We start from the raw sequence: 27,101 nt of genomic DNA, 5'->3' as shown, positions 1-27,101 counted from the left end.
TCAGCGAGATGTGACGCCTCAGTTTATGGCAGAAGGGAGCTCTGCTGGACACCAACGCACGTCACTGGCCTGGAGACATAACCGTTATGCAACTACATGTGATTCACTATCTCTGCGGTGTGGTTTATGGGACTACTTTGTTTGCAAGTTCAAACGCACAGAAAACAGCAGATTATCAAAAGTGGGACAAGTTTAAACCTGTGAAATTTTGATACTGATTGGTATGAGCACATTATGTTTTTTGTTTTATTTGATATATTTATTTTGGATTTTTAACTCACTGGATTTTTATTTTTTGTATTTATAATGTAAAGTACTTTGAACTGCCTTGTTGCTGGAATGTGCTAAACAAATAATGTCCTGTTTGAAATAATCCAAGCATGAGATACGAGTGATGCTGGACACTAGCAGATGATATGAGCTTCTTCCCACAGAGGTGGCCGAGTTCAGTCTTATAAATGAGGAGGAATGCCATCGATCAAGTCCAGGTCGGAGTAGATCTGCGGAGTCAAGTTTGGGAATATGATCCTACGTCGCAGAAATGTTTGATCAGCGTCTGGGTTTCTCTGTTGGATCGGTGACCCGTGCAACCTGATCCCAGATAAGCGGAAGACGATGGATCAAGAAATGTGTGCCGATTTTGGAATAAAAGATGTATGATTCCATAAAAGAGATTTTGAATACATGGGTCAATAGGTACCACTGGAGGCCCGGAGCAGTCAGCTGTTCCCGGTTTCTGTTCCATCATTGTGTGATGGTTTTACACAAAGATTTTAATCCGCGCATTTGTTCATCTTTTTACATAAGGCTCGGGATTAGGAACGGCAGCTGGCAACAAAAAAATTAAAAGCTGGCAGATTTCACAAAGCTGGATGCAACTGAAATTATCAACAGCAAAAGTTGTGACGCGAAACCAAAATAAAGTTTGGGTTTAACTTTAAAGCAGATGCGCATTGGACATCTGGTCACTTGGTGTCAGTATTTCCAAAACCTGAAAACCTTTACATTCTCTCAGCTCACGGACAAAATGGATGTTTGGCATTTTATGACTGTATCTGATTTCAAACATAGCAAATACTTGGCCTGGCTTCTGCTTTTGTTGACAGAAACTGGTGGGGCTTCTCAATGTAAACATATGAAACAAACAGGAGGAAGAAGTCGCCTCTTCTGCTCATCTCTGTCGAATCAGAACACAGTATAAACACACACCCCTGAGCACACACCCCTATCACATTTATTCTGCAGAACTAGAGCTACGTGCTTCTTAAATGTGGCACATCAGAGATATAAATACAAAAACAGAGCAGCTGTATCTAATGTCAGAGGTGCAACAATTTACACAAGTTTAAATTAGATCTGATGGCATGACTGCAGGAAAGTACACCCGATGTTACATAATGTAAGACGCTACACTGCTACTCCTAATAAAATAATATGCAAATACAATCCAGCACTACCTCACTAAGCAAAATAAACCATGTTTTTCATGTCAACACCATGTTATTGGCTGCCAACAAAAACACTGTCATAATTTTAAACGGCTCAACATGCAAGTGCGTCTTGTTTGACGAGATGTTTTGGAAGAAGAACCAGGATGTTGTTGTGACAAACACTGAAGGTTTTATCAAGGTGACTTCATAGCTTTCCTATCAGCAAATATCCTTCATTGTTTTAGTGCATACACTGTAGGAGAAAATGGACTATAATGCAAGATTTTGCACACACACATGCAACATTTCATGGTCTGCGTTCATATGCTGACCTTCTGGAGGGGTTGTTTTGCCTTTTCTTCTTATCTCCCGACTAATTCCAGGCAAACAGGTTAATGGAAGATTTCTAGAAGCTATTATGTCAACAGGAAGTAAGGGTACAAGATAAGCATATAGTTCAGCATGTCCTGCATTGTTGTTGTTGTTGTTCTAGTAGCTTATTTTATATCTCAGGGTATTGCATATAAATTTACATTAGAGCACTGTTTTTGCGGCACATCTCTCCATGTATTTATGGGAACGGCCCAGCGTTACGTTCAGCGCAGAAGCTTAAGCATCGCATAAGAATCACAAATCTTCATTCCTCAATCATCTCCTGATATGATGAATTTAGTTTCCAATTGCGCTTTCAAAATATTCTGGTTTGATTAATTTTTTTCAAGATGTCGAATTTGAATGATGATTTATTTAATATCCGATACTAATAGGTCGTATAGGAAAATAGCCATTTAAAGAACAGGTAAATTGGGACTAGAACAAGCTCCATTTGAAATCCTCGTTTTCTTTTTCTTTGTCAAATTAGTCTTTGAAATACCAGAATTTGCACATAAATGTGTATTTCTGATTGTCTTAGTAGCCTTTTCTACAAAGTGTATATGTATATATATTACTTTTGCTTAATTTAAGCTTAAGTAATTTCTTGGGAGGTTAATTTTTAGTTCTACTTAAGTAAAAATGTGTTGAAGTACTGTTCTTACTGGAGTGTAACTTTTGAGTACTACTCTAACCAACCTCTGTGTATGAGTGACTGCTTTCTTGTTCACTCTTTTACAAAACTGTCAGCATAAAGCAAACTGACACCTCGCTGTATTAGAGATGGCTGTAATGGAAAATTTTATAATGTGCTCCTCACCCCTTTTGTGCTTTAGATTGTGTCTAATGATGAGATCATGTCTGCATGATCTTATCATGAGATTGGTCAAGCTGCTCTCCTATAGACTTCTACAGTGCCATAACAGCAGGGGATGCCCTTGATCCTGGCTAGTGTTACTTCCCCAACCAGACTCGTTAAAGTAATTTTTTTCCACGACAATGGCCGACATGGCCATGGTGGTCGTCCTTTTCATTTGTGAAAGACGGCTGGGCCGGTAGTATCCCAGGGTCCAACACTGTGCTTAAAAACATGCACTGTAATGAATGCATATTTTACAAACACTGTAGTTATGAAACTCATAGGGCCGTATGAAGTGTGGCGCTTTAATATTGTCACATCTTTATTAATGTATACAATACTCAAATATTTTTAAATTCTGCAGCTACAGTGTATTTTTATTTGGGGGGGGGCAACATGGAGCCATCTCACATCTTCTTCTTCTTCTTTTTTCTTTTTTTTTTTTTTTTTTTTTAGGAAATGGCACCAAAAATGGCTCTAGCCCAGGGGCCCTTATCTTTCTAAATCCGGCCCTGAAGGTGGCAACACTAATTATAAGTACAATGCTTATATTGAGCCTGCTTTATTTTGTTCTAAAGCTGCTCAAGGTCAGCAGTTCAAAGTATTGCCCGGTTGTTGTTTTTTTGGAAGTTGTGTTGGTGTTTGTGGTCTAATTGTGCAACATTTTTGAAAAAAGTCAAGGAGACACTGAGGAGCACATGTGTCAACGTCAGAGCCGACACCCCCGTCCGTCCCTCTTACGTAAATGGGACGGAACCGGGCAGCACGGCTGTTCGCTGACAGATCGAAAAAAGCCGGCGACGGGGTTGGACACGCAGATACAAATGACCTGCTGAGCACCGGTGACTTAAACTCTGTCCCCGTCTTTCTTTCTGCGGCTCAACGCGGTTTCTACTAGAACCCCAGTGACAACATGGTGGCTATTTGAACAAACGTGAAAGATGCCACAGAAGGACACTCTGCTGCATCTCTTCGCCGGGGGGTAAGTCAGTTCAAGATTATGTAAACCTAAAATGTGTGAACGTTATTTTAAATATTATACTTGTTTGGATCCGACATGTTTTTTTTTTTATTTAATGGTTTGTACTTGCCTATGATAGTGTTAAATCCAGCTAGCTCCTGTTAGCGCCGCGCAACCTCTCGTGTGCCGTCAACGTCTTTCTTTATTTTATCCTTTAATTCAGTGACCGACTGATTATTTAGTCATGTAAATGGTTTAAAGGGCGATTAAGTTATATGGGAAAGCTGTGAACTTTAGTTTTAGGACTTTATTAAGGTTGTGGTGGACAATGACCGGCCGGCGTAATCTCCCCAGAAACCTTCTCCATGCGGAAGTTTGCTAATCTTCTGCCGCTAAGGTTGCCTGAGATGCGCCAGCTAGTGTCTCGTCGAACGACATTCTTATTTAAAAAATTTACTGTCAGTTTAGAGATTAAACATCAGCTTAACGGGTTTCATAATGACGTGGTTTGGTTGACTGTTTTACCCTCGTTGTCAATGTGGCTGTATTTACCGCGGTCGCATTTGTAGCTAGCTTTTAGCATCAACATGTCCTTCACTGCATTATGTAAGGGGCAGCAACCGCTCCTGTGACATGACGGTGACGACAATCCCAACACGCAATGTTTGCATTTCAAAACTGCACATTATCTCGCAATAAGCAGCTTGGATTGCATAATAAAAGCCATAGTTGAAGGAGGAATTATTTTTAATCCTGTCTTGCTAATGGCGTCATTTAACGTTTCAGTTTTAGCTCCGCATATGAAATTTACAGTAAAAAATCAGGCTTGTTGGTGTAATGGGTAGCTACTATAATAAGTCTGAATCTATTGTCTAAGTTAATATTACAAAAATTTAAACAGAATAAAAAAACATTTAGTCTAGTTTAGACATCAATTTCTTCTGTCAATGTATTTCATGTTTTTTTTTTTTTTTAAAGTTATAACCTCAAAATCCTGGAATCATGTCTGTCATGCTGTTATTGTGGTTTAAAGCTTTTCTGTGTGATGTTAGACCTCTTTTTCTCTGAGCAGAGTCATTTTACACTCCTATGCTAGAAGGCTGAGGAGAAGAAAATGACTAAAAAGCAGGAGCACAGGGATTTGTCACCAGGATATTACTGCATTCTTGTCACTGGGAGAGAAAATGATTCACTCCAGGAAATGACACATTTTTAATGCTCATAATCGTGAACTTGATTCTAAACTCTGACCGAAAACAAAATTGTTTCGTGGTCATAAAAATCGTAGCTGCTTGTTGATGTCCAAAGAGACGGCTCGCAGACACATGCGGGTGGGTAAAGGTGATGAAATTTGTACCATATATACTTTTTTGTCAGACGGTAGCGTGGACTTGAAGGTTTAAAAAAAAAAAAAAAAAAACCTGGCCATACTCTTATTAGCAAAGAAAAACATGTTTTTAATTTTTGAAACGGTCTGTTTTGAAAATTTAAGTAGTCTAGGTGTTGGAACCGTCCATCGCTCTCAGTGAGGTAATGCTCCATTTTAAAACTATCACAGGTGTACCATAGGGTTGTTGGCCAGAGGACGATACCCAAACTGGTTAACTATCTAAAACCAGCACGTTATACCAGTACCCTACAAGGAACAGGACAGCAAAGCAGTGTAAGATTACGTAGACTTAAAAGGTTTGCTTGACATCTGCCACTGCTTCTTTTTAAGCTCATGTGAAACTAGTAATGAATGAATGGTATAGATAATATTATTATTATTTTTTTTATTATAGTACTGTGCTTTGTCCGGATCTGAAGGACACAAAATGATTACACTGTGCTTTCAAACCGTTTAATTTTCACCTTGAAGGAGCTGGTTTGAAATCCTTTGGTTTCTTATCTAAATAATATTTTTGACTTGAAGCCCGGTGTTATTGCCCTGGCTCGACTTGTCAGCTGCATGCATAGCAACAATTCAGCATACCTGCTAGTGTTTGGTTTTGTCAGGATTGCAAGAAGGTGAGGGAAATGTGCACGGTTTCTGGTAGTTAAAGACGGAAAGTCAGGGCGTTATGTCGAACTTCTTCTTGTTGAACCCGTGTTGTTTCGTGAGGACCAACATGTCAGAAAAGATCTAATATTCTGCACAGTCAGCAATCCTTGGTTCTAAATGTATTATTCTTTTGCTAAAGTAAGTTTGAAAAGTATCAAAAGCAGTAGGAAAATGAATTTTTATTAGTTTTTTTTTATTTTTATTTTACGTGAACACTGTAGGAAATCTCTGTACTTGGTGCTAGGAAATCTACTGCATCTCTCATACCAGCCTACGCCTTGTGAAAAATGTAATGAGTTTTAATTTCTCCTTGAAGGATTAATAACTGGATTCCAGGTAATCAGTGATGAGATAATTGGGTGAGTTGTTACTTTTGCCAAGATATTTGACTTTGTCCTTCAGACGTGACGCAGCAGAGAGGCTTAGTGTAATCAGCTCTGGTCTGCTAAGCTTGCTGCTGGTGAGGTTATGCTGTTTGTTAAAGACGTTCTGCTTTATTAACCACTTGAATAACTTTGAAAGAGTTGCCCTGAAAAGGCCTTCCCTCAGGAAGAAGCTCCTTTTTTTTATGTGCAATTAGGATGTCTGAGTTGAAGAACCGTGTCGGCCAGATGTGTTGGGTCCGCTCGAACAATTTCCACTGCGGAGTGAGGAAACTGCTTTAGACCATAATTGTTCACTGGTCTCCTGGCCTGTAGCTCTTCAGCTGCGCGTTGATGGAAAAACACTCCTCAGTGGAAGCTAATAAGTTGCATCCAACGGCAACAGATGATTCTGTGGCTGCGTACTTGGGTTTTCATATTCGCGTCTCAAAGCTTGCCGAGTTCCTAACGCTCCCGATTCGTCTCGTAGATGCAGCGGCACGGTGGGAGCCATCGTCACCTGCCCACTGGAGGTGTTGAAGACACGGTTGCAGTCGTCCGGCCTCACCCTGCGGCCCGTGTTCCAGGTCCATCTGGGAACCCTCAGCGGCGCCGGGGTCATCCGACCCGGGACGGTTACACCGGGGCTGCTGCAGGTCCTCCGGTAAGACGTTTGTTTATGTTGTCAGCCAAACGGTGATGCAACGCGGCGCACCGTGCAATCTGCCTCTGGAGATGTTTTATTGTTCCAACTACAAACGGAGGGACGACTTGTTCCTTCCCAGCAGCTGGTGAAACCTGATGTTTATCTGCACAACATTTAGAGCGACGACTGGAAATGGTGTGTAATAATTAAAAAAACATAAAAAATTCAAATTATCTCAAAAGTAAAAAGCTTTATTACGTTTCTTTTTAAATTCCTGGAAGCATTTCCAGAGTCCTGCTACTTTTATAATCTTTAAATCAAAACGCTTTTTAATCTAGTCTTACATAAAGCGAGGATTAAGTACACTGTGTCCTGCTCTTGTTTAGAGGCTTTAACCCGCTGCTTGTTCAAGTGCAAACTCCCTCTTTTCTTCTTGTCCCGTGATTTGACTAAAACCGATTTCTGTGATGTCTGTGGAAGTGGTCCATCTTCATGTCTGCAGAGATTGGTTGAGAAGAAATAGACTTTACCCCAGTTGGCTGAGAGAGAACGAAGGAGGGGCATTAGTCAGGCGCGGTGCTGGGTCAGTGTTGTATTACGCTCGGACGACTAGGTTTGCAAACTCAACTGGTTTAAACTGGCGCCGGCTGCTTTTGTAGGCTGTAAATCTTGGAGATGGTCCTCCAGGACTGCCAAACAAATAAATCATCAAGTCAAGTCTAGAGCTGACATTTATTTAATTTGATTTTGTATTTACTGACTCAGTTATAGCGATTAATTAAATGTAGACTCCCTCAGCCACTGATCAGTGCTCGCTTTGCTCTGCTTTAATTTTATAAAGTTCTGTATCTAATTATGCAACATTGTTGTTTTATAGAAAAAAAAAACCCTGCATTTTAATGGAAAAAGAGATTAAACAAAATGAATTTAATTTGACCCAACAGCAAAAGCTTGACTGGACATCACTTTGATCTAAAAGATGAGTCATGATGTTTCAGTGTCTATTTGTTCAAAATGTATCTTTATATTTACATAATTATGCTGATTTCTAGAAGAAATCGAATTGAACGTGTTTTTTCATGCAGCCACTGATGGAGAGCTATAAATGGCTTGTTGAAGAAATGTTATTGTCTACTTTTATTTTACTTTAAGCTTCTGTGTTTGAAGATGCAGCAACATTTGTTTCCTAAGAGTGGGACAGAAGCAGCGCACAATAAAAAGGATTATAACAGATTTCATGGACAATGAAACCTTGTCACTGAACATTGCTTCGACCTAAAAAGTGGTCAGTTTGTCATTGTTTGAGAAGAGGCGTCAGGTGTCGGTGACAGAAGGGAGTGGAGTTCACGAACCCTGCATGACCAACAGTGTGCGCATTACAGAAACACTCCCCTCTTCTCAGTTCCAGTCAGGCCAGAGCGAGCTGTCACATGGCTAAGATGGGTCACTTCCCTCAAAGGGTTAAAACGTCTCTGAGGACGCGCCTGGCGTGACTCACCAGACACCAACCAGGGCACGAAGTTCAGAGCAGAATCCACTGAACTGAGCTGATGCAACTATAAGGGGGATTGCAGCAGAGTCCTCGCATCCATTCCCCTGATTTAAAAAAAAAACATGAACAAAAGTTGGTTTAATTCATGTTTGTGTATTAAATGTTTCTGCTTTGTGTCCATTACAGATCGATTCTTGAAAAAGAGGGACCGAGTTCTCTCTTCCGAGGACTGGGGCCGAATCTCGTGGGTGTTGCCCCTTCAAGGTACAGCAGACTCACTGTGCACACTTCTCAGTTCCTCAGGCTTTGCTGTGCATCTTTGCTCCAAGTGTATTACAAACATGGCGGCCTGTCGGTGCAGATGAAAAATCACACATACAAACGACTCAGTGGATTCAAAAACAATAAACAAAGCACATTCAAAATAAAGCGTTTTAACTTTGACTCTCCAGAGGTTTAAACTGAATCTACGGGGTAAACAATAAAACACAAAACGGTTTATTTGTCTTTTTTTTTTTTTTTTAACGGCTAACAAAACCGGACTTGTTACATAAACAGGAAGCCGTTGTTATGGCAGCGACTTCCGAGTCCCATACAGTTTGCGTGTGATGCAGCTGTCGACACGAGACTGCTGTTTTTCATAAACCTCGGGGCACGTTTGTGTGCGCGTGTGTGTGACAGAATAACAAACAAAATACCGGGAATAGGTGGCGATTAATCTACAGGGAAAGTTTGGACAGGAGAACGTACTATGACGTCTCAACTTCACCTTTATTCTATGTTTAGTGTCAACAAAGTTGTGCACTTTGCACCGTTTCCCTTCGGCTGATAGCCTTGCCGTACCAAATACCTTCTGATTCACCTTGCATTAAATGTTGTTCGGACTTTAACACCGAAAGGGAGTTATGTGTTACTCATAAGCTTCGTCTGTGGTTGAATAGTAGCCACAGCATTATTATGCGCTGCTGTTAGACCGGCGAGCGTTTGACAGATTTCAATGCAGAGCGTCCCAGTGGGCATCTCTGGCTTGGCCGGTGCTTATTCAGCGTGTTCTCGTGCAGCGACAGTCTGTTCCAGAAGCAGAACAGAGAGAGCTGGCGCTAGGAAAGAGATTCCTCTAGGCACACCATCAAAACTTTCACACAGTCCTGTTCCGCTTTCATTTATAGCTTCGCTTTCACATTCGCACCGAGTGGCCGAAAGCACTTTTACTGTAAAACTGTGAGCTAATCTGCAGCTGCTTCTGATTAGAGTCCTTATCAGCGTCTCTCTCTTTCTCTCTCTTTCAGAGCCATTTACTTTGCTGCATATTCAAAATCAAAGGAGCTGTTCAACGGGCTGTTTGTCCCCAACAGTGGACTGGTGCACATGTCCTCAGCTGGTACTGCAGGTGAGCAGCCCAGGCGTCTCTAATCGATAAACGAAACAGAAATATTGTGCAATTCGGTGCCATATAAACCATTTATTAAACCTGATAACATGAACTATTAATTAACCTCATCATCTCCAACTTCATTGTCTCCAACATTACTATGGCATGCTTGAATGGTTGAGTCTTATACTGTAAGATTAAAATGTAAATGTTCATTGTTTTCAGCTTTTGTTACCAATTCTCTGATGAACCCCATCTGGATGGTCAAGACAAGGATGCAGCTGGAGAAAAAGTATGTTCTGTTTCCTGTTGGTATTTTCTATAGTTGTTTATCTTCTTAGGCGCATAGTGTTGTTGAGTGAAACGCCTATATTAGGGGGTTGACAGGTGCTAAAGTATAATTGACCTTCAAGCGAAGGCATGTGGGGGGGGCCTGAGTTCACAGCCCCACTGCTCTGCAGTGCGAGGCCGAGCGTGTGACCTGCCTTTATAAATACGCACCACTGACGCACTGTCCTTCATCCAGTTGGCCATATTTACGTTGCCAAGCTTGAAGCAGTAGTAAGGTCACAGAAAACAAGTCTGCTCTCTCTGCCCCCTAAAAAGACGGGTTCTTTCCTGCTGCGCAAGCAGGTGAATTTAGAAGGATAAAGAACTCTGTGAGCAACAGAAGAAGCTGAGTTAGACTGGTTAATAAGTGACCAAAATAAGGAAAACATTGAATTGATCTTTCTTCCTTATGTAGGGTAAAGGTGACAAATCACTTAAAGAGTGAATCGTATCCATGCCTTCTCCTGTCCAGGGCTTTTTGCTTGTAGTCTGGTGTTTTAAACCAAATTGTCAGGTTCCACTGAAATTTTGTGAGCATTCTGAAAATAATCCATCTAAAAAAATTAGACACACCAAACGAGCAGAAACAGCATTGATGTTCAAAAGCAGCTCAAAGGCTTCATATCAAGAGTAGAAGGACTAGTTTTGGTGCTTTTATTGAAAACAAAACAATCTATTCTTTGTTTGATCTACCAGTTGCTACAGCCAATGGTGCATCTCTAGCTTTAAGATGGACTTGTGATTAAGGTTGTGTGCATATGGATTTCTTTTGAGGGACTTTTGTTTTCTTTATTAGGTGGGTTACTGACAATGAGAAAGATGAATCTTAATTCAGACCTTTATTATGATGCATATTCAAAATGACCCACTAAATAGAAATGGTCTGGATCTTTGTACCAATCAAAGCTCTTTACACTAAAGCCACAATTGATAGGCAATGCATTTATTAACCACTTTATGGATTGGCAACACATGCCTTGTCCTTGTGACAGAGGAGGAAGCTGGAGTCTAACCCACAACTTTCAATATTGCACAGACTGTTATACTTTTCCCAGTAAGCCATAATCAGCTCTATTAAACAATAAAAGCAAGACGATGTGGCCGTTTGAGAGCCGACCTACTTACAACAACCACAAATTGCTTGTTTTCCTTAAACGTCTGTCTTGAATTGGTTGTCATTGCCTGTGGCGTCTTCTACCTCATGGAAAATAAGACCATTAAAAACCACACGTGACCTCTTGTCACTAACGATCCCTATCGGTTTGACTTTCAGAGCCAGAGGAGAGAAGAAGATGAACGCGCTGCAGTGCGCTCGCTACGTTTACAGGACGGAGGGAGTGCGGGGTTTCTACCGCGGCCTGACTGCGTCCTACGCCGGAATCTCCGAAACCATGATCTGCTTCCTCATCTACGAGACGCTGAAGAAGCACCTCGCCAAGAGCCAGTTCGCCTCGCCGAACGGAGACAACGAGAAAGGAGCGTCAGACTTCCTGCGGCTGATGATGGCGGCAGCTTTTTCGAAGGGCTGCGCTTCCTGCATAGCTTACCCACATGGTAAGTTCGCTGCATTTACAACTCAGAGTCCTGACACACTTCTGTTTGTCTAACTGTTTATTCATTGTGTCCACACAGAGGTCATCAGGACCAGGCTCAGAGAAGAGGGCAGCAAGTACAAATACTTCTTCCAGACGGGGAGGTTGATAGCTGTGGAAGAAGGCTACGCAGCTTTTTACAGAGGACTCGTTCCACAGCTAATCAGACAAATCCCCAACACAGCCATCGTCCTGTCCACCTACGAACTTATTGTCCACCTGCTGGGAGATTCCAAGTGACGTCGTGTTTGAAAGCTGGGACTTTCCTCGCACACAATGGATTCCAGAGTAATCCCAAGAGACTAAAGAAAACGTAGCATATACATGCATACATACTTAACTTTCAAAGCGGACCTGCACAGACCGCTGCGAAGAAACGGTAGCAGCTTGTACTGACATCCAAAGAGTTCGACACATTATTTAATTCAGAGCTTGTTAGTTTATCAACACAAAAGCCTCGGTACTGAAACTGCTTACCTGCGGAAGGTCATGTTTTTAGATGACTAGATTTAAGTTAACTAAATTATTTTTGTTTTGTAATTTTGAAGATATTTGTTTATCACCGTATCATAACGAATGATGTGGGGAGGTTGACGCGATTAGCTAACAATATCATTCAGGAGAAGTTGTAATACTAGAGCTGTTCTTTTAGTCGTCGTAACACGGACTACTTGGATTTCTGTTTTGCAATCTGTTTGAAGTTGTTTGATCTGCAAAGAGATTTATCGTATTTTTCCATAAATGCACAACTCTACAGAGACACGTGTGTTTCCTTCGTGAAGACGTTGACATTTTGCCCAAAAAAAAAAATCAAATTGGAGGTTCACTTGATCACTGTGAATCAAAAATGATCACTTTACTTTTAGATATTTCACGTTAAGATACCGTTTTATTTTTTCCCAAGACCCGTCTCCACATAAACCATTAAAAACACACTAAGACAGTTATGTGGTTTTAAGATTTATAAAGATGTCAAAATGTTTTTTTGCTCTCATTCTTGAATGACTGTCATAGTTTTCTCAAACCTCTAAACCGGTTTGAGAAAACTGGTTTAGAGGTTTTCTCAAACCGGCAAATACATTTTACCCCCTGAAATATATTTGCACCTACCCCTCGATAAATTAGAACAATACATTTATTTCCACAATTCAAAGTGAAACATCAGATTGATAAAAACACACATGCTCAGTTTATTTTGAAAGTTTTGGTTTACCTCCCCAATTGAACTCTGTCAAGGTCAACTAACTGCAGTAACAGCCAAAATAAATGAATTTAGATTTGACTCCCTGAAGGCAGGCAAGGCTGTTTTAGAGAGAACAAATGGCTCCCTTATTATACAAGGTTTCATTGTTGGCTCTATTGTTTATATTTTGCCTTGTCTACATCAGCAAGTTGATGGGAAACAGGGGGAAACAGGACTTCCTGAAGCAGTTTTTTTTTTTTTTTAGTCATGCCATTTGAAAGCCCCATGATGACTCAGACATGACTCAGCAGAACACGTCCTCTTCCTTCTGTTTTGGGTTGATTTAGTTACAGCGTCCGTCTCCTCCAGCCGGTTGGAACCGACTCGTGAGCAAGTGGGAGGACTGAGGTGGGAGCTGTCATGAGGAGCTGAGTGAAACTGCCTGTTCCCACCAGAAAATGTTCACACAGTATGAATCTGATAGGTCAGCCTAAAAAAAAAAAGGAGCTTTCACATTTTTACTAATGTCTCTTACTGGAAGAGTCGCTTAACTTTTGTTTTTATCTTGTATTTTATTAGGTGACACAGAGGTTGGAAAAACATTTGAATAAATTAATCTACTGCAAAACTTGATTGCATACTGAGGAAGTGATGTACCTGAAAGTTGCAGGACTTTGTTCTATTGAGTCTGACTGAAAATGTAGTAAAATCAGATCAAATGAATATACAGTGGGGGAAATTATCCCACATTAAAAAATTAGTTTTTAATAACAGCATTGGTGGTACCCTTCTAAAATAAATGGCTTTTTTTTCTTATTAATTCTTTTATCTTTAAAATTGATCAGTTTCAGGAACTTCTAAACCATGGCTTATGTTTCTCTGGGGTGTAAATATGGTGCGACAATACCTTACCAGTGGAAATATGCCTAATAAAAATGGGCTGATTACCATGATACCATCATTGAGAGGGATAAATCATTTTTGACAAAACATGAAAACAGTGTTCTATATCCATGTCGTCTTAATCTCTACATGGAACACAAAATGTTCAAAATAGTCTGTGCTAAATGTATGTAAAAGTGAACAAAAACACTAAGTATGTTGATGAGCACCAGCACTGATCAAAAACAAGGACTCCATAGGAGTTTGACTTTTTACATAACAGAGTAGTGAGACAGGTATGCTTATAATAACACATCTCTGGTGGTGTGCCATGAGGCGATCAACAGTCCTATAATAAGTAATGTGCTTATAACTCACAACGGGGCGTTGCAGTTCACAGATGACAGGTTTGAGCAAAACCGAACGGATGCCGAGGTATAAACATAAATTAGGAGAAAGCAGGTTCATCTCTGCGGCAGCCTTGAGAAGAACACACCCTGTTTTATCTGGCTGCTTGATGAGAACAAATTGTTCCGTTTTTGTCTGTGCTGACCGATCAAAACATGCAGTTTTGATCGTTTTCCCAAGAGATGTCCAAAAGTGTTCATACGCTTTTCAACATTTAGTCGCATCATAAGCAGAAGTTTTAGCGCATTTGAATTGGATTTCAGGTGCTAGACCAGCACAAAGCGGTGGATGATTGTGAAATGAAGAAAATAAGATTCCCTAAATTTAAAAAAAAATAAAATATGAAAGGTTCAGCATGCAGCTGCAAATCTTTTGAGGCATGTCTCCACTTTAGTACACTTGGAGGCTAATTTAGCTAAATCAAATGGGAAGGAGACTGTCTATGATAATCAGTATTCAGGTCTTGCCACATTTTCTTAATGCAACCCAAGTCCAGACTTTGACTGGTTCAATCTAATACATGAACAAACTTTGATGCAAACCGTTCCTCTGTAGCTGTGTGGTTAGAGGTGAATCTCCCCTTCAGTCTCAAATCTTTTTTTAGTCAGTCCTAATTTTAGCTTTCCTGCACGGGTCAAAGATGACTTTATCCATTTTATCAACCATATCTTTTAATTTGTGTTAAATTTGCATTTTAATGATTCATTCCTTTTATGTGCTCCTATATGTTAAAGTCTTATTTTGTAATGGGGTTGTAATATGATTGCATGCTTTTGAGACGCAAAAGCGTCTCAAAAGCTCAAATAATACCTGATTTATGACCAGCCAGCAATTTAAAGAGGAATAGCAAAAGCAACCGAGGTGGATAAGCAGTGGTTTCCAACACAGTAAGAATATGTTACTGTGAGATATGTTTTCCACTTCCTGGTTGTTGGAATGTAAGCATGACATTCATTTATTACAGTCATGAGACAGCAGCAGTGTCTTCAGTCAGAGGCTTCTTTGCAGTCGTTGTAAGATTGACTGCAGAGATCCTTCCTCACAGCAATGACAATGACTGTTCAAGATACTTGAATGAAATGAGTTAAATTTAAATAATTTTTTGAATTGAATTGCAAGTCACTATTTTCTTGCAGACTTTATGTAATTCTAAGTGGACAAGTACCTGATTTAGTCTTAAGATCCAATAACATTATGTTTCCATATTCAAATTGCTCATGTCTTGAACAATTGAGTGTTTTTACATGTATTATAAGAATGTTGTTATTTTAATCACTTGGAATTTGAAGCCACGCCTCTTTGCGTGCCGAGCCTCCGGAAGCGGGAGCAAACATTGTGGTGTACTTGGCTTATGCTGACCTCTGTCTGCCGCAGGGAAAAGGGCTCTGCCTTCGGCTCGGAGCTAACTCAGCTGCACAAGTGTGAAAGCCACCCGGGTTCACTAGAAAACTCCTCCAACTCCACTTTAGCGCAGAGGTTTAAATGTGAATAAAATGTATTAATTAGCCGGACAATGCCTCCAAGCTTGCTCGCGCTTCGTGTGTATCCGTTGGTCACCGTTGGCTAGCTGTTAGCTCCTCATCCCGCCGTGTCCTTTGTTGCTCCGGTTAGCGGATGTTTTCCAGCATCTGTCAGCGGCTCCGTCACTAGGACAACACCCGGACGTCTGATGGGAGGCTGAGGGAACAATGTTGAGATTCCTCCGTGTCATTTTAACAGGTACAGCATCAGCGATTAGCCAAGCTTGTTGGCTAGTTAGCACAGTGTCGCTTCTTTTCTACGTGATTATGCAACGTGATTACCAGCGAACATTTGAGCTATGTTGTTAAACAAACCGAGAGGGAAGCTTACGTGCGTGTTTTATTTTTAAGAATTATTTAATAAATATTTTATTGGTAGATGTTGACAAACACTAAGTTAGTTAGTACTTGATTAATTCGAGTTTTTGGGAAATCACTGTAGCTGCAATGAAGTATGTCTTGGTTTTTATTTATGTTATTATTACTTTTGGTATTTTACTGCCAATTTTATTGTTATTGTCATTATTTTTTAATCAAACTTAATTTTATTTCTTGCTTCATCATTTATCTGTGATGTTGTGAAGCACTTGGTCAGCTGAGGTCGAGGTTGATGTAAATCTGCTATTGTATAAATAAACTTCCACTTGACTTCACTTTAACATGTGAGGACGTCATAAGTGGGTATTGGCAGTGTAAGGTTTAGCATTCCAGCTGGTAAACAAGCTATCTATTTAAAGAAAGTCAGAAGATTGACTTATTGAAACTCCCCAAAGAGCTAAATTAGTAATTTGCTTTGCATCAATCCTTCATACTGAGTATGCATATAGCAACAGTGGAAAGGAACATCAAAAGTTAACCATGTTAATGTAAATAGATGTTTTCTATGGCTTTGAATTTGTAACTCTGATTACTTTCTCTTCATTCGTAGGCCTGTTGGGTTTTCTGTTTGATGGAGTAGGAGCTTTTGGTGTCGGGGCGTATGGTGAGTCTGGGATTACTGCTATGAATCTTCATTAATTGCAGCTCATGTCTCTTAAGTGAATTTTCTCCGATCCCGCAGGTGGGGTGAGAGTAGTGAACGGGGATCACCACTGTTCCGGCAGAGTCGAAGTAAACCTTCACGATAAGTGGGGGACTATTTGCGACCATGACTGGGATATGCAGGCAGCTACTGTGGTGTGCGCGGAGCTGGGTTGCGGCATCGCTGAATCCGCTTCACGTGGCGCCGAATTTGGCCCGGGCAGTGGAGAGATTGCTTTGCGCTCCATCCATTGCAAAGGGCACGAGTCCAGCTTGATCCACTGTGATGCCTTCATTAGCAGGAACTACTTTTGCAGTCATCAGAATGATGCTGGTGTGAAATGCTCAGGTGAGACCTTGATCCGTTGTTGTCATAGTGTTGATTTGGTATGGGAGCAGTTTAATGGGGTGTAAGCACATTAGAAGACATGGCTGGGAATTTAAAAAATATATAGGTCAAAGTAACAACGTTCTGTTCAAAAATGCTAAGGACATCTGCAGTTGAAACCAGATGTTTACACATGCTGTGTGAAAAGGACTTGTAACCTTGTTTCCCTCACAATCTAATTTTAAATCAGACTAAAGTTTCCCTGTTTTAGGTTAGTTAGGAATACCAAAGTTATTTCTGTTTGCTTGACATTAGAAAAAAGAGAGGGTGAGTTTATTTTACTTTGTTCAAATTCAGAAGTATGCACACACTTTTGTTACTTGGTAGACTTAACTAAATAAGTTGGGTCTTTTAGAGTTGCAGAAGCTTCTCACAACAGTTTCCTGGAATATCTGAACAGAGCTAGTGTAACAGAGTCTGGTTTGTAGGCTGCCCGGCTCACACACACTTTTGATCTTTGCCAACAAATTTCTTGAGAATGAGATAAGGGCTTTGGGATGGCAAAGAAAAAAACCCCAATATAGTCTGTTACCTTTTTGCAACTTTCTTACTATTTTTTGTGTAGCTTTAGCAGGGTTTCCCCCAGAAAACTTGCTAAGCCTGGTGGTTGAGGCGGTAAGCAGTAATTCATCTGTGTTTTTGAGAAGTTTTTTAAAGTTGGCAGGAATTTGAAAATATGACTTGATAATTATGTGTTATTGGAAGACTAATACTTGAACACCAACTATAAAGTTCCTAAAAAATGCAAACATAAAAAAATTTAATTAAATAAACAATGCTTAGCCTGGTGGGGGCACAAGTAAAGCTTGGTGGCCCGCCAGGCTTACAATACAGTGGTGGAAACCCTGGCTTTAGGATCAGTGTTGAGTAAAAAAAAAAAAAACATTAGACTTCTTGGCTTTTGTCTTGAGATGCTGATTTTTTATTCCCTAATTATGTGCTTGCCTGTGAAATATTGAGAGGTTTAGCTTCATCTCATTTAATGTCAGACAGTGAGGATTCAAATGATCAGGCATCTTTTTACGCCACGTAGACAAACATCGTGTTTTAATTTGTAATCAATGAAGTACGTTGTTGCTTTTCCTCACAGGTACTCTAATGGAGCCCAGGCTTTCAGTGCTGTCACCTCACTTCGTGTTTTCTGCTGGAGAGTCTGTTCACTTCTACTGCAACATTCAACCACGTGACCGCGTCAGCAACGTCCACCTGTACAGGCACGGAGTCGAGACGCCGCTGGTCACACAGAGCGCAGACCCGACCCAGATCGGAGTCAGCCTGGTTCTGTCTGATGTAGAATCGTTTCAGCAAGGCAGCTACAGCTGCCAGTACAACATACGGGGTGGTTTCCCTCCCCACCGGATCACATCTCCAACCAGTCATCCTGTTAATATTACTGTGGGTGAGTATTAATCTCTGTCGTGCTTTTATACAAAATATTTTAATCCTCATTTTTGTTTTGTTTTTTTCTGTGATGCACTGCCCTGAAAGTTTTTCCAGTTTATGTTACAACTCCAAATTTGATTGCATTTTTAGGATTTTATGTTCTTGGACAAAGTCAGATTTATAACATGCAAGGAAACGATATACGTTTTCAGACTTTAAAAAGTAAAAATCTGACAAGAAGCTTATATTTGTAATGAAATGCATTTATGCTGACATGCTTGAATAAAATCCAGTGCAATTATTTTTGCTTCTGAAATTAGACTTTGTTGAATTTAGTGTCAATATAAATACGGATGTTTCCTTAAAGGCAACATCATCTTGTGTTTTATTAACTAAGCTATTTAAAAGTAGTTCAACTTGTATATTTGTCCACAGAAATGAACCTTCTGGCGCAATGTTGGTTGTTTTGACGCGATCTGATTGGACGACATAGGTTTCAGTTTTGTGCAACGCTATGCGTTTATCATGTTAAAAACAATGCAAGCAATTTGCATTGTTGTTTGCATTTTCTTAACACAATAAGGCGGAGATATTTATTTTTTTTTAAAGACTGTGTACAAGGCCTTAGCATGCTAAGCCATTAGCTTTTGCTTTCGCTCAGCTGAGAGGAATACTTTTACAGAATATTGTTTGGTATTTTGTTGTGCAGTTTAACGTACTGTTTGCGTGAGAAACAATTTACCGATTTGTAATGCCAACTACTCATATGCTCAAAAACGTTTGTACCTCATCTGTAATTCATTTTCCCTATTTTACTGGCAGTTGACCTTTTAACTCCCCATCACTGGTACAACACGTCCTCTGAGGCCCCGACCGGCTCCGTCATCAAAGGCGAGGGTTTTAACATCACCTGCTCCACCCCGCGCCCGTACCCCGGCGCCTCCTTCCAGCTGCGCCTGGTCCGCTCCAACGGCACGTTGCGCCAGTCGCTCCCGGCCGTCTCCAAGTCTGTCACTTTCACCTTCCCCAACGCCCAGAGCTCCAACGAGGGATACTATTACTGCCTGTATCGGGTCCAGCTGGGCGGACGCACGTTTGTCTCCAGAGAGAGCCAGCCGCTACCTATAGCCATTAAAGGTAAGGCGCAAAGACGGGGAATCTTGAGTTTTCTGAGTGAAACTTAGGGACTGACTCCGCCCACTTTCAGATCCTGACCCGCTACTGAGCCCCATGGTGATCAGCTGGCTGGTGTCCGGGGTGACATTCGTCATAGCCGTCATCATTATTTTTACTGTGGCGAAGGTATTGTGCAACAAGGAGAAGCAGCCCTCTGAATTAGAGCGGGAGACCAGAACCTGTGAGTCAGCTTCACCGTCAAAAGACTAAAAATATATCTAAGTCCTCGTGTGATTTAGAGTGAAAGATGTTCTTCTCTTCACAGGTGTGGACAACACATATGTTGCCTTATCAGTCCACAAGCTATGATGGAGTCCTCAGATGACAGGTGCTTGTGCACAAAGTTTAGCATGTTTTAGAAATGTTTACCACTTGGAAATTTGTAAATGTCTGGATTCTACCTCATTATTTTTTAAAATAAATTTAAATAAATACACCTTATACCTGAAAAATTGAACCTAAAACATCTTAACCACACTACCTGACTGAAAAGTGCTTCATTGTTTCATTTTAACCAAAGCCTTTTAACATGCTGCAGCTTTAAGTTAAACAATTAGCTAATGGTAGCTATCAGGCGGCTCTGTGCAGGATAATCCCAAGAGTTGGGGTGGATGTGAATGTAGCGGCTAGTCCTTCAGTACGACCTTTGACACGTTTCCATTTTAAATCAGCTGTCGTTCTGTTCCTGTGACTGGTTTGAGCAGGAGCTCCATGTTTCTGATTATTTGACTACAGCTCAGCTTAACACAGGTGATTTCCTGATCCTAATAATCACGAGTTACAAAGACTACCTGTGAATCTAGTAGTAATTTCCTGGTATTTCTATTAAACGGAGGAAAATATAGGTAAATATATTTATAAACTGTCATAATATGGTCCTTCATTTGATTTTAATTTGGATTCTGCTTAATTTGGACCAAAAACTGTTGAAATATTCTTTGATTTAATGTAGTTAAACTGGTTTAGCTCTTATTGTGTCTCGTACCGCACATAAAATTGAGGGGGAACGAAGGTTATTCATGCGTCGGAAAGACACAGACCTAAATTCAGCTTAAACCTGAAGTAATTTGTAAAGAATCATTTTCAAAATGTCTGTAGATGTGAAAGACGAGTAGACGCGTAACAAAATAATTACAACAGTAGTCTCAGTACAAGGTGATTCTATAAATTATTAATTTTACAGATAGCCGACAAAATGTGAGAATGTTGAACAAATACATTTGGTAATTTATTTATTTATTTATTTTTGCTTATTAGATTAAATGTATAAATTTCTGTCCTTATTTTATCAGGTTTAACCTTTAGACATCCAGATGGCTCAAGTCGTCTTCATCCGAACTGCAGAAGACCGGGGAGACAGCAGCAACTGGATACTTGCTGCTCGCCACCTGCTGGTGACTGCTGGAACCAGTTTACAGCTGAGACTTCTATTCAGCACTTCCATTGGGACGCAGTTTGAGACTGCACTGGCTTCTTTACTCTTACTGGAAGACAATGAATAAGATTAATGTTCAGCACCATGTTATTGTAACGTGCAGTCCGGCAGCCATGTTGGAGCAGCAGTAGCATGTTTGTTTCTACGCTCCTGTTTAAGCCAGGTGTAAAGTATGCTTAGAGCGTCACTGTCTCAGATGTACACTAAACCTTAAATCTGTGAATCTGTGAAATGAGCGACTACGTTTCTGTGTTCTATACAGAGTTCAGCAGCTTTTTGTTCCAGATAACACTAATAACAGACTGCTTAATGATTAGATACCTGCCCTCAGAACAATGATCCTTAAAGGATTATACGATGTAATGTACTTAAAGACTAACACTACTATGCATCTTCATCAGTTGTTTTTTTTTGCACTTGTTTTTGTAAATAGTAGCTGTAGTTGGTTAAAATGCTGAAGTTTTGTGTGCAAACTGTTAGACAATCTAAACATGTTGCTGATGGTACTTTTCTTTAGAGCAAACTACAACATAGCTTTTTTTTTTTTAGCCACCTTGCAGTATGCGGTTCATTTGTTTTTGTATACGTTATTTATCTTGACACTTTTGTTCCTGAATAAACGACTTGAAACTCTAAAATGCTTACATATGCAAGCTCTTTATTATATTATGAAAACCAATTACAAAACAAATTACAAACTCTGGATAGATGGATGATGTGGTACAAAAGTGCTGCACACTTGAGCAAAGCATAAACTTGTAACACTATAGCTTGTATTGAGCAATTTTACATTTTTACTTTGGAGAAATCTTCATGTACTTATTGGACGCAATTTACAGTTTTATCAGAATTGATTGTAAAACACAGGCACTTGAATTTAAGTCTGTCCAAAGTATGCATAAATGGCTGTGAGCAAAATGGAAGCATCAGTACTTGTTTGACAAACATTATTCAATTCAGCCACGCTGAAAAATGAGTTAAATCAAAATTATGTACAATAAACAAACGTGTGTCGTCGTCAGTAATATTTGCTCTGCAGCGTTTAAATATGCACACATTAAACCGGGAACTTCAGGTGTAAGTTTCTGATTTTTATTACAAAACCGATTTTTATTTTTAAAAGCGAGAGCTGAAATGACAATTTAGATCGCATAGCTACACTTTAAAAACCCGATATTTACCCTACTTTCCCTAAATCCATAAGATTGGTAAAAATATTTCTTTACTATGCTCTACCTTTAGACCAAAATGATCAACAGGAGCTTTGAAGGATCATACAACCCAGAAATTATAGGATCAGCAAAGAGCCGCCACCTGTATTCGACAAAATTGTTTGTTCTGCAGTTTGACTCAAAGAGGTGTTGTAGTGAAACTTGGTGAACAAGAATGTATTTTACCCTTACCTGTACAGTCATGCAAAAAAACAAGACATTCCTTTTAAATCCAAAGTTTAACGGGGGTCTAGCTCACATTTTTTCCCCCCCACTTTGGTGTCAGTTTTCGCTTAATAATAATAAAACGGTGCCGCTTGTGGTTTACATGCAGTTTTCTACTCTTCAGTTTAGATTTAAGTTGTTTTAGAAGTATAAGGGAGGACCAGAAGGTGCAAACTCTTTTCTTTTTTGCTAGCCACAGCCACAGCAGGTAGGTGCAAACAAATTTCAGCATAAGAAAAAAACAAAGAAAAAAAAAAGCACAAATATTGCATCAACCACAAAGGCAGCAAAGTCTAAAATCCCCAAAAGACATCAATCAACTGTAGATGTAAAATAAAGTATCTCATCCCTCGACATCAAATCAATTTGAATAAAATCACACTATTCCTTTGATGGCCTCGTTTGCCTCCATGTTGGAGAAGACCAAGTAGAGGAAGGCTGCCAGAAGCAGGAAGAAGACGAACTGGAGCCACAGGGGGATCAGGCGGGACGACTTCTGTGCCTTTGGTTTCTCTGGTTCCGACTTCATGGGTTTGGCGTACGAGTTGCTGCTGTAGGTGGACGGAGTGTCGTACATGTAGGGCCTGAAACAATAAGTCAGGGTGCGGCTGAGGATCCGTCATGCGTTGAATTAAATCTCCAGAGCTACCGTGAATGTACCTGATCAAAAGCTGGTTAGACTAATTCAGATTACAATTTAGCTTCTGTGCACTGATGTTCCTCACTGATCAGTTCAATTAAGTTAGGCAATTCATAAATGTGAAATCTGGGTTGGAGTTGAGAGTCACAAAAACACAAACTTTGGCAATGAATACAATTTATAAATGGTTTGCACTTGCATATTTTTTCTTTTTTGTATAAATGTAAGAAAATTTGTTTCCACAATTTCCAGAAACATGTCAGCAGATCATTCAGCTTGTAGGCGAGCGAGACTTTGCAGAGTTGCTGCCATCTGGGGTTTCTATGCAATTTTGAAAATGTATGAAATTCACTCCAATCAATTTTCAGGTCTAGATAAGTATTGTGATCCATTGCCTTTCATTTTCATAATTAAAATAGTCTGTTAATGTTTAATAAATGCTGTAGTTTTAATTTAGTCAATATAGCATTGATGTTTATTTAATGTTTTTCATTTAACATTTTTTCCCCCCCACATACAGACTAGATTAAAAAATAAAATGCCAAATTACTACTACTTTGGAAATTTTGGTTGAAAACAAATGGTCATTTTTGGGAGTTTTTACCAAAAGTATAAAGACAAATTTCACAAACAATGTTTAAAAAAAAAAAAGAAGAAGAAGGAAAATCAGCTTTTAGTCCAGGAGATAAAGACTCTGCAATGAAGCTGATTTATCTGTAACATTTAAAAAAATAAAATAAAACTTGCTTAAAAGTAGTGCATCCAAATGGCACAAAGTATAAAATGACTGGACATTTTTCTGATATTTTTTAAAAAATTTCAGAATAACTGATAAGGTGTTGAAAGAGTGCAGCTGAGGTTTGCAGAAGAAAAAAATGGCTACGTTACAGCAGCTGAGGTCAGGGTAGGATATTTCACAGATGTACTTACTCATCAACCAAATCCCTTCCTTTGTATTCAGGCCTTGAACTTGAGTAGCTCGAGTAGGAAGTGCTGCAGAAAGTCATATAAAAGTAGAAGATTTAAAGGGCTTTTGAAAAAAGAAAAAAAAAAATCCAATTTCAGGAACCGCTGATTCTGACTTACTCATGTCCATATTCCCCCTCAGCCCATTCTCGTCTGGATCTCATGTAAGACCCCCTGTAGCAACAAGACAGACTGGTTTGTGATCGCTATCCCGATTTAGTGACATAAATACAGTTCAAGAAATAAAACAGAGAAACTGACCCGTCTCCAGAGGTCTCACTTTTGCTCTGAAAGAAGATGGAAACAAACTGTAAGCACTGACGTTATACCCAAATGTGGGTGTGAAGGCAGCAAATCTACGCTATGAGCAGCTTCCACCGTTAAGCTACATGCAGAGCTGTTGTTCAGGGTGCTTGGCTCAAATTTTCAAAAATAATCGCATCGCCAACTTTTATTTGAAACGAATGTTAGTTTCGACTGTAGAGAGTGAAAAAAAGTGTACATCCAGAGACCTGGAAGTGCACTTTGCACCTTGTAAGTAAGCAATTCCACAAACACCTGAGCAGAGGGCGAGGAGAGATACTTACTGGTGTCCTGTAAACATAAGTGACTTCCTCCTCTGTAAGAAAACACAAATATCACATTGAATAGAAGGTTTTCTCACAAATATACGGTCCAGAAGTATCAGACACTTTGCTGTCTTGAATTTTCTAATGGAAAATCATTTGGTGATGCTTAATATATGCTGCAGTTTTTACACCTATTGGTAGGTAGACATAAACACAACACTTTTGTTTTTGCACCCATTGTGCACGAGCCCAAAGACTTCTTCCACGTACACAAAAGGCCTCGTTCTCTCAAATATGGTTCACCAATTTGTCTTAATCTGGATTAGTGAGCACTTCTTCCCTTGTTGACATAATCTGTCACACTCGCATATAAAGACGAGGATTAGACGGTGTGATTACTACACGGGAGTGCCTTAGGCTGGCCACAATAAAAGGCCACTCCAACCTGCAGTTTCACTGCATTGGGGCTTTCGAAAGCCATTCAGTATCTGGCGTGACTTAAATTTGACTCTGGTCAATAAACCAATCAGTCATCAATCGGGTTGATGATTGTGGCCTGTGGAATGTTGGTGCCCTCCTCTTCAATGTAAAGTTCTTGGATATTTGCAGGACCTGGAACATAATGTTGCATACGCCGATCCAGAGCATGGTGACAAGTCTGGTGAGTCTGCTGGTTGTAGAAGAACTGGGACCTTTTCAGCTTCAAGGGATTGTGTACAGATCCTTGCAACATGGGGTCATCAATTACCATCTCCAACATGAGGTTGTGGATGCATGGTACGACAACTGGATCTTGATATTATATCTCTGTGTGTTCAAAATGCCATCTTAATAAAATGCACCTGTGTTCGTTGTGCATAACATAACCCATAACCCTATCATCACCATGGGCCACTCCATCAGCTCAGCTCAAAACATCTCTTCCATTGATTATAATAGGCATGTATCAGATTTCCAACTCCAACAGCTCTCTGTATGGCCAGCCAAAGATTTAAAGAGGAGATGCAAAAGCAAATGGGGTGGATTAGCAGCTATTGCCAACAACCTAAAGTGTTATTTAGGACATGTTGATATGAAATATCAATACATTTTATTTCCTTTTCGTGGTAAATACAGACATTTTAATTGAACTGAACTTAGTGAGAGAGATCGATAATTGGATGGCATCCTGTGTGCATTTGGATACATTGTGCAGCCCTAAAAAGTACCAAGGAAAACCTGTGATAAGAGAATTAAACTTTTACTACGTCAACCTTATGAGCCCAGCGTATGTATAAAACTAAATGAGTCTATAAGGACTGTTTACCTTCCTCTCTGTAATAGGTTTTATCAGATGATGGTTTAGCTTTCTTCCCCTTGGCCATGGCTTCCTTCAGCTTCTTCACATACAGACTCTTGGTAGTTCCTGAGCACGAACAGACATCACACACAAACCAACATTAGGAATGATGAACAGCCTGCAAATCACACCAAACACTTCACAGGTAGAAACTTCACACAGACAGACAGAGGGACGGACGGACGGACAGGGGGCCCGCCGAGGTCCACTGACGGTGATTCACTCACCAACCACAGGTCCATGTTTAATCCCGTACTCATCCAGCAGATCGCTGATTTCCTGTGGAGACTTATTGTCCAGCGAAGCCATTTCAATCTATTCTATACGGTTTCTGTCTTTGGTTAAAACTGGCTATTTTTTTCGAATTTATTGGCGGTTAAGAGTAGTTTAGTTTCTTTTGGCGTCAAAAGAAAACCAAGTCGACTCCTCCTACACATGGGAGCTCGATTTCTATGCCGACGAGCCGCGGTGAAGCCGTGTGCGTTCACAGCCCTAACCCCGCCCTTTCAAAATTGATCTCAGACACAAAACAAACGCTCTCCTACACAAATTGCGCACAACTTCCGTTTCTCCTGGCTTTTTCTTTGTTGGAATTGTTTTCAGTGTCTCATGGAAGCAGCGCCACCAGCAGGCAAGTATGAGTATTTAACCCTTTATACGGTAAAACCAGAGAGGCGGTTTGACTGAATATTTTTAAGAGGTAATACTGTAAGGCCATAAATACAGTATTATATGTAAAATTATGATTGTACCAATAGGACAGGCTTTTACTTTTCTGTAAAAGCTTTCAATCTAACTTTGGCTATAGTTTATCACCTATGGCATGTAGGCTATTTTTTATTTATTTATTTTGTGATATAGTTTATCACCTATGCCTATTTTTTAAATTTATTTTTTAATTATTACATTTTAAATCTACCTTCACAATTTTATGCTGCACATAAAGAAAACCTTTTCATTCAGTGTTTGGTTTAGTCAGATTATTCTCACACAAGAATGCAGTGCAGTGCCAGAAGCAATAGGTGTGGCTACATTGCCTTCAGGTAGAAAGGTTTGATTAGTGAGCTTTTCTTTGCCCCTGTTTGCTCAATGTGTGGCTGGCAACCACAGAGATGCTTGTGTTATGTAAGATTAACTTCCTTTTTATTGTTATTTAACAAGAGAAATTTGTATTTTTTGCCAGTCTTCCTGACATGCCAAAGAGTAATTCAGTCTTTTAAATGAGGTCTGTTGGCACAAGCATGTATAAAAACGTTGCAGGACACCGCCCCTCAACCAGAAAGCCTGGTTTGTTTT

At 40.0% G+C, this 27,101-nt stretch overlaps 3 protein-coding genes across 3 annotated transcripts; 2 read left to right on the top strand and 1 right to left on the bottom strand.

The window, feature by feature from the left end:
• The first annotated feature begins 3,398 nt into the window (after nucleotides 1–3,398).
• LOC103151079 (solute carrier family 25 member 33-like) lies at nucleotides 3,399–12,258 on the top strand. The gene is made up of 7 exons (XM_007570924.2): nucleotides 3,399–3,643; nucleotides 6,519–6,692; nucleotides 8,353–8,430; nucleotides 9,456–9,556; nucleotides 9,764–9,830; nucleotides 11,142–11,422; nucleotides 11,501–12,258. The coding sequence occupies exons 1-7, from the start codon at nucleotides 3,603–3,605 to the stop codon at nucleotides 11,698–11,700; spliced, it is 942 nt and encodes a 313-aa protein (XP_007570986.1). The 5' UTR covers nucleotides 3,399–3,602; the 3' UTR covers nucleotides 11,701–12,258.
• A 2,979-nt stretch (nucleotides 12,259–15,237) lies between these two features.
• Nucleotides 15,238–21,968, top strand: LOC103151078 (protein bark beetle-like). The gene is made up of 8 exons (XM_007570923.2): nucleotides 15,238–15,652; nucleotides 16,382–16,435; nucleotides 16,514–16,822; nucleotides 17,952–18,260; nucleotides 19,067–19,381; nucleotides 19,452–19,601; nucleotides 19,686–19,748; nucleotides 20,713–21,968. Exons 1-7 carry the CDS (start codon nucleotides 15,622–15,624, stop codon nucleotides 19,727–19,729), a joined length of 1,212 nt encoding a protein of 403 aa, XP_007570985.1. The 5' UTR covers nucleotides 15,238–15,621; the 3' UTR covers nucleotides 19,730–19,748; nucleotides 20,713–21,968.
• Nucleotides 21,934–26,264, bottom strand: LOC103151077 (emerin-like). The gene is made up of 7 exons (XM_007570921.2): nucleotides 26,033–26,264; nucleotides 25,773–25,871; nucleotides 24,485–24,516; nucleotides 24,159–24,184; nucleotides 24,018–24,071; nucleotides 23,862–23,924; nucleotides 21,934–22,875 (listed from the first exon to the last, which is right to left on the bottom strand). Exons 1-7 carry the CDS (start codon nucleotides 26,112–26,114, stop codon nucleotides 22,668–22,670), a joined length of 564 nt encoding a protein of 187 aa, XP_007570983.1. The 5' UTR covers nucleotides 26,115–26,264; the 3' UTR covers nucleotides 21,934–22,667.
• Between the last annotated feature and the right edge of the window lie 837 nt (nucleotides 26,265–27,101).

The sequence above is a fragment of the Poecilia formosa genome, unplaced genomic scaffold (assembly GCF_000485575.1).
Source record: "Poecilia formosa unplaced genomic scaffold, Poecilia_formosa-5.1.2 Scaffold270, whole genome shotgun sequence".
Lineage (NCBI taxonomy): Eukaryota > Metazoa > Chordata > Actinopteri > Cyprinodontiformes > Poeciliidae > Poecilia > Poecilia formosa.
The sequence above is the reverse complement of the archived record's forward strand: the minus strand, read 5'-3'. Positions and strand labels throughout refer to the sequence as shown.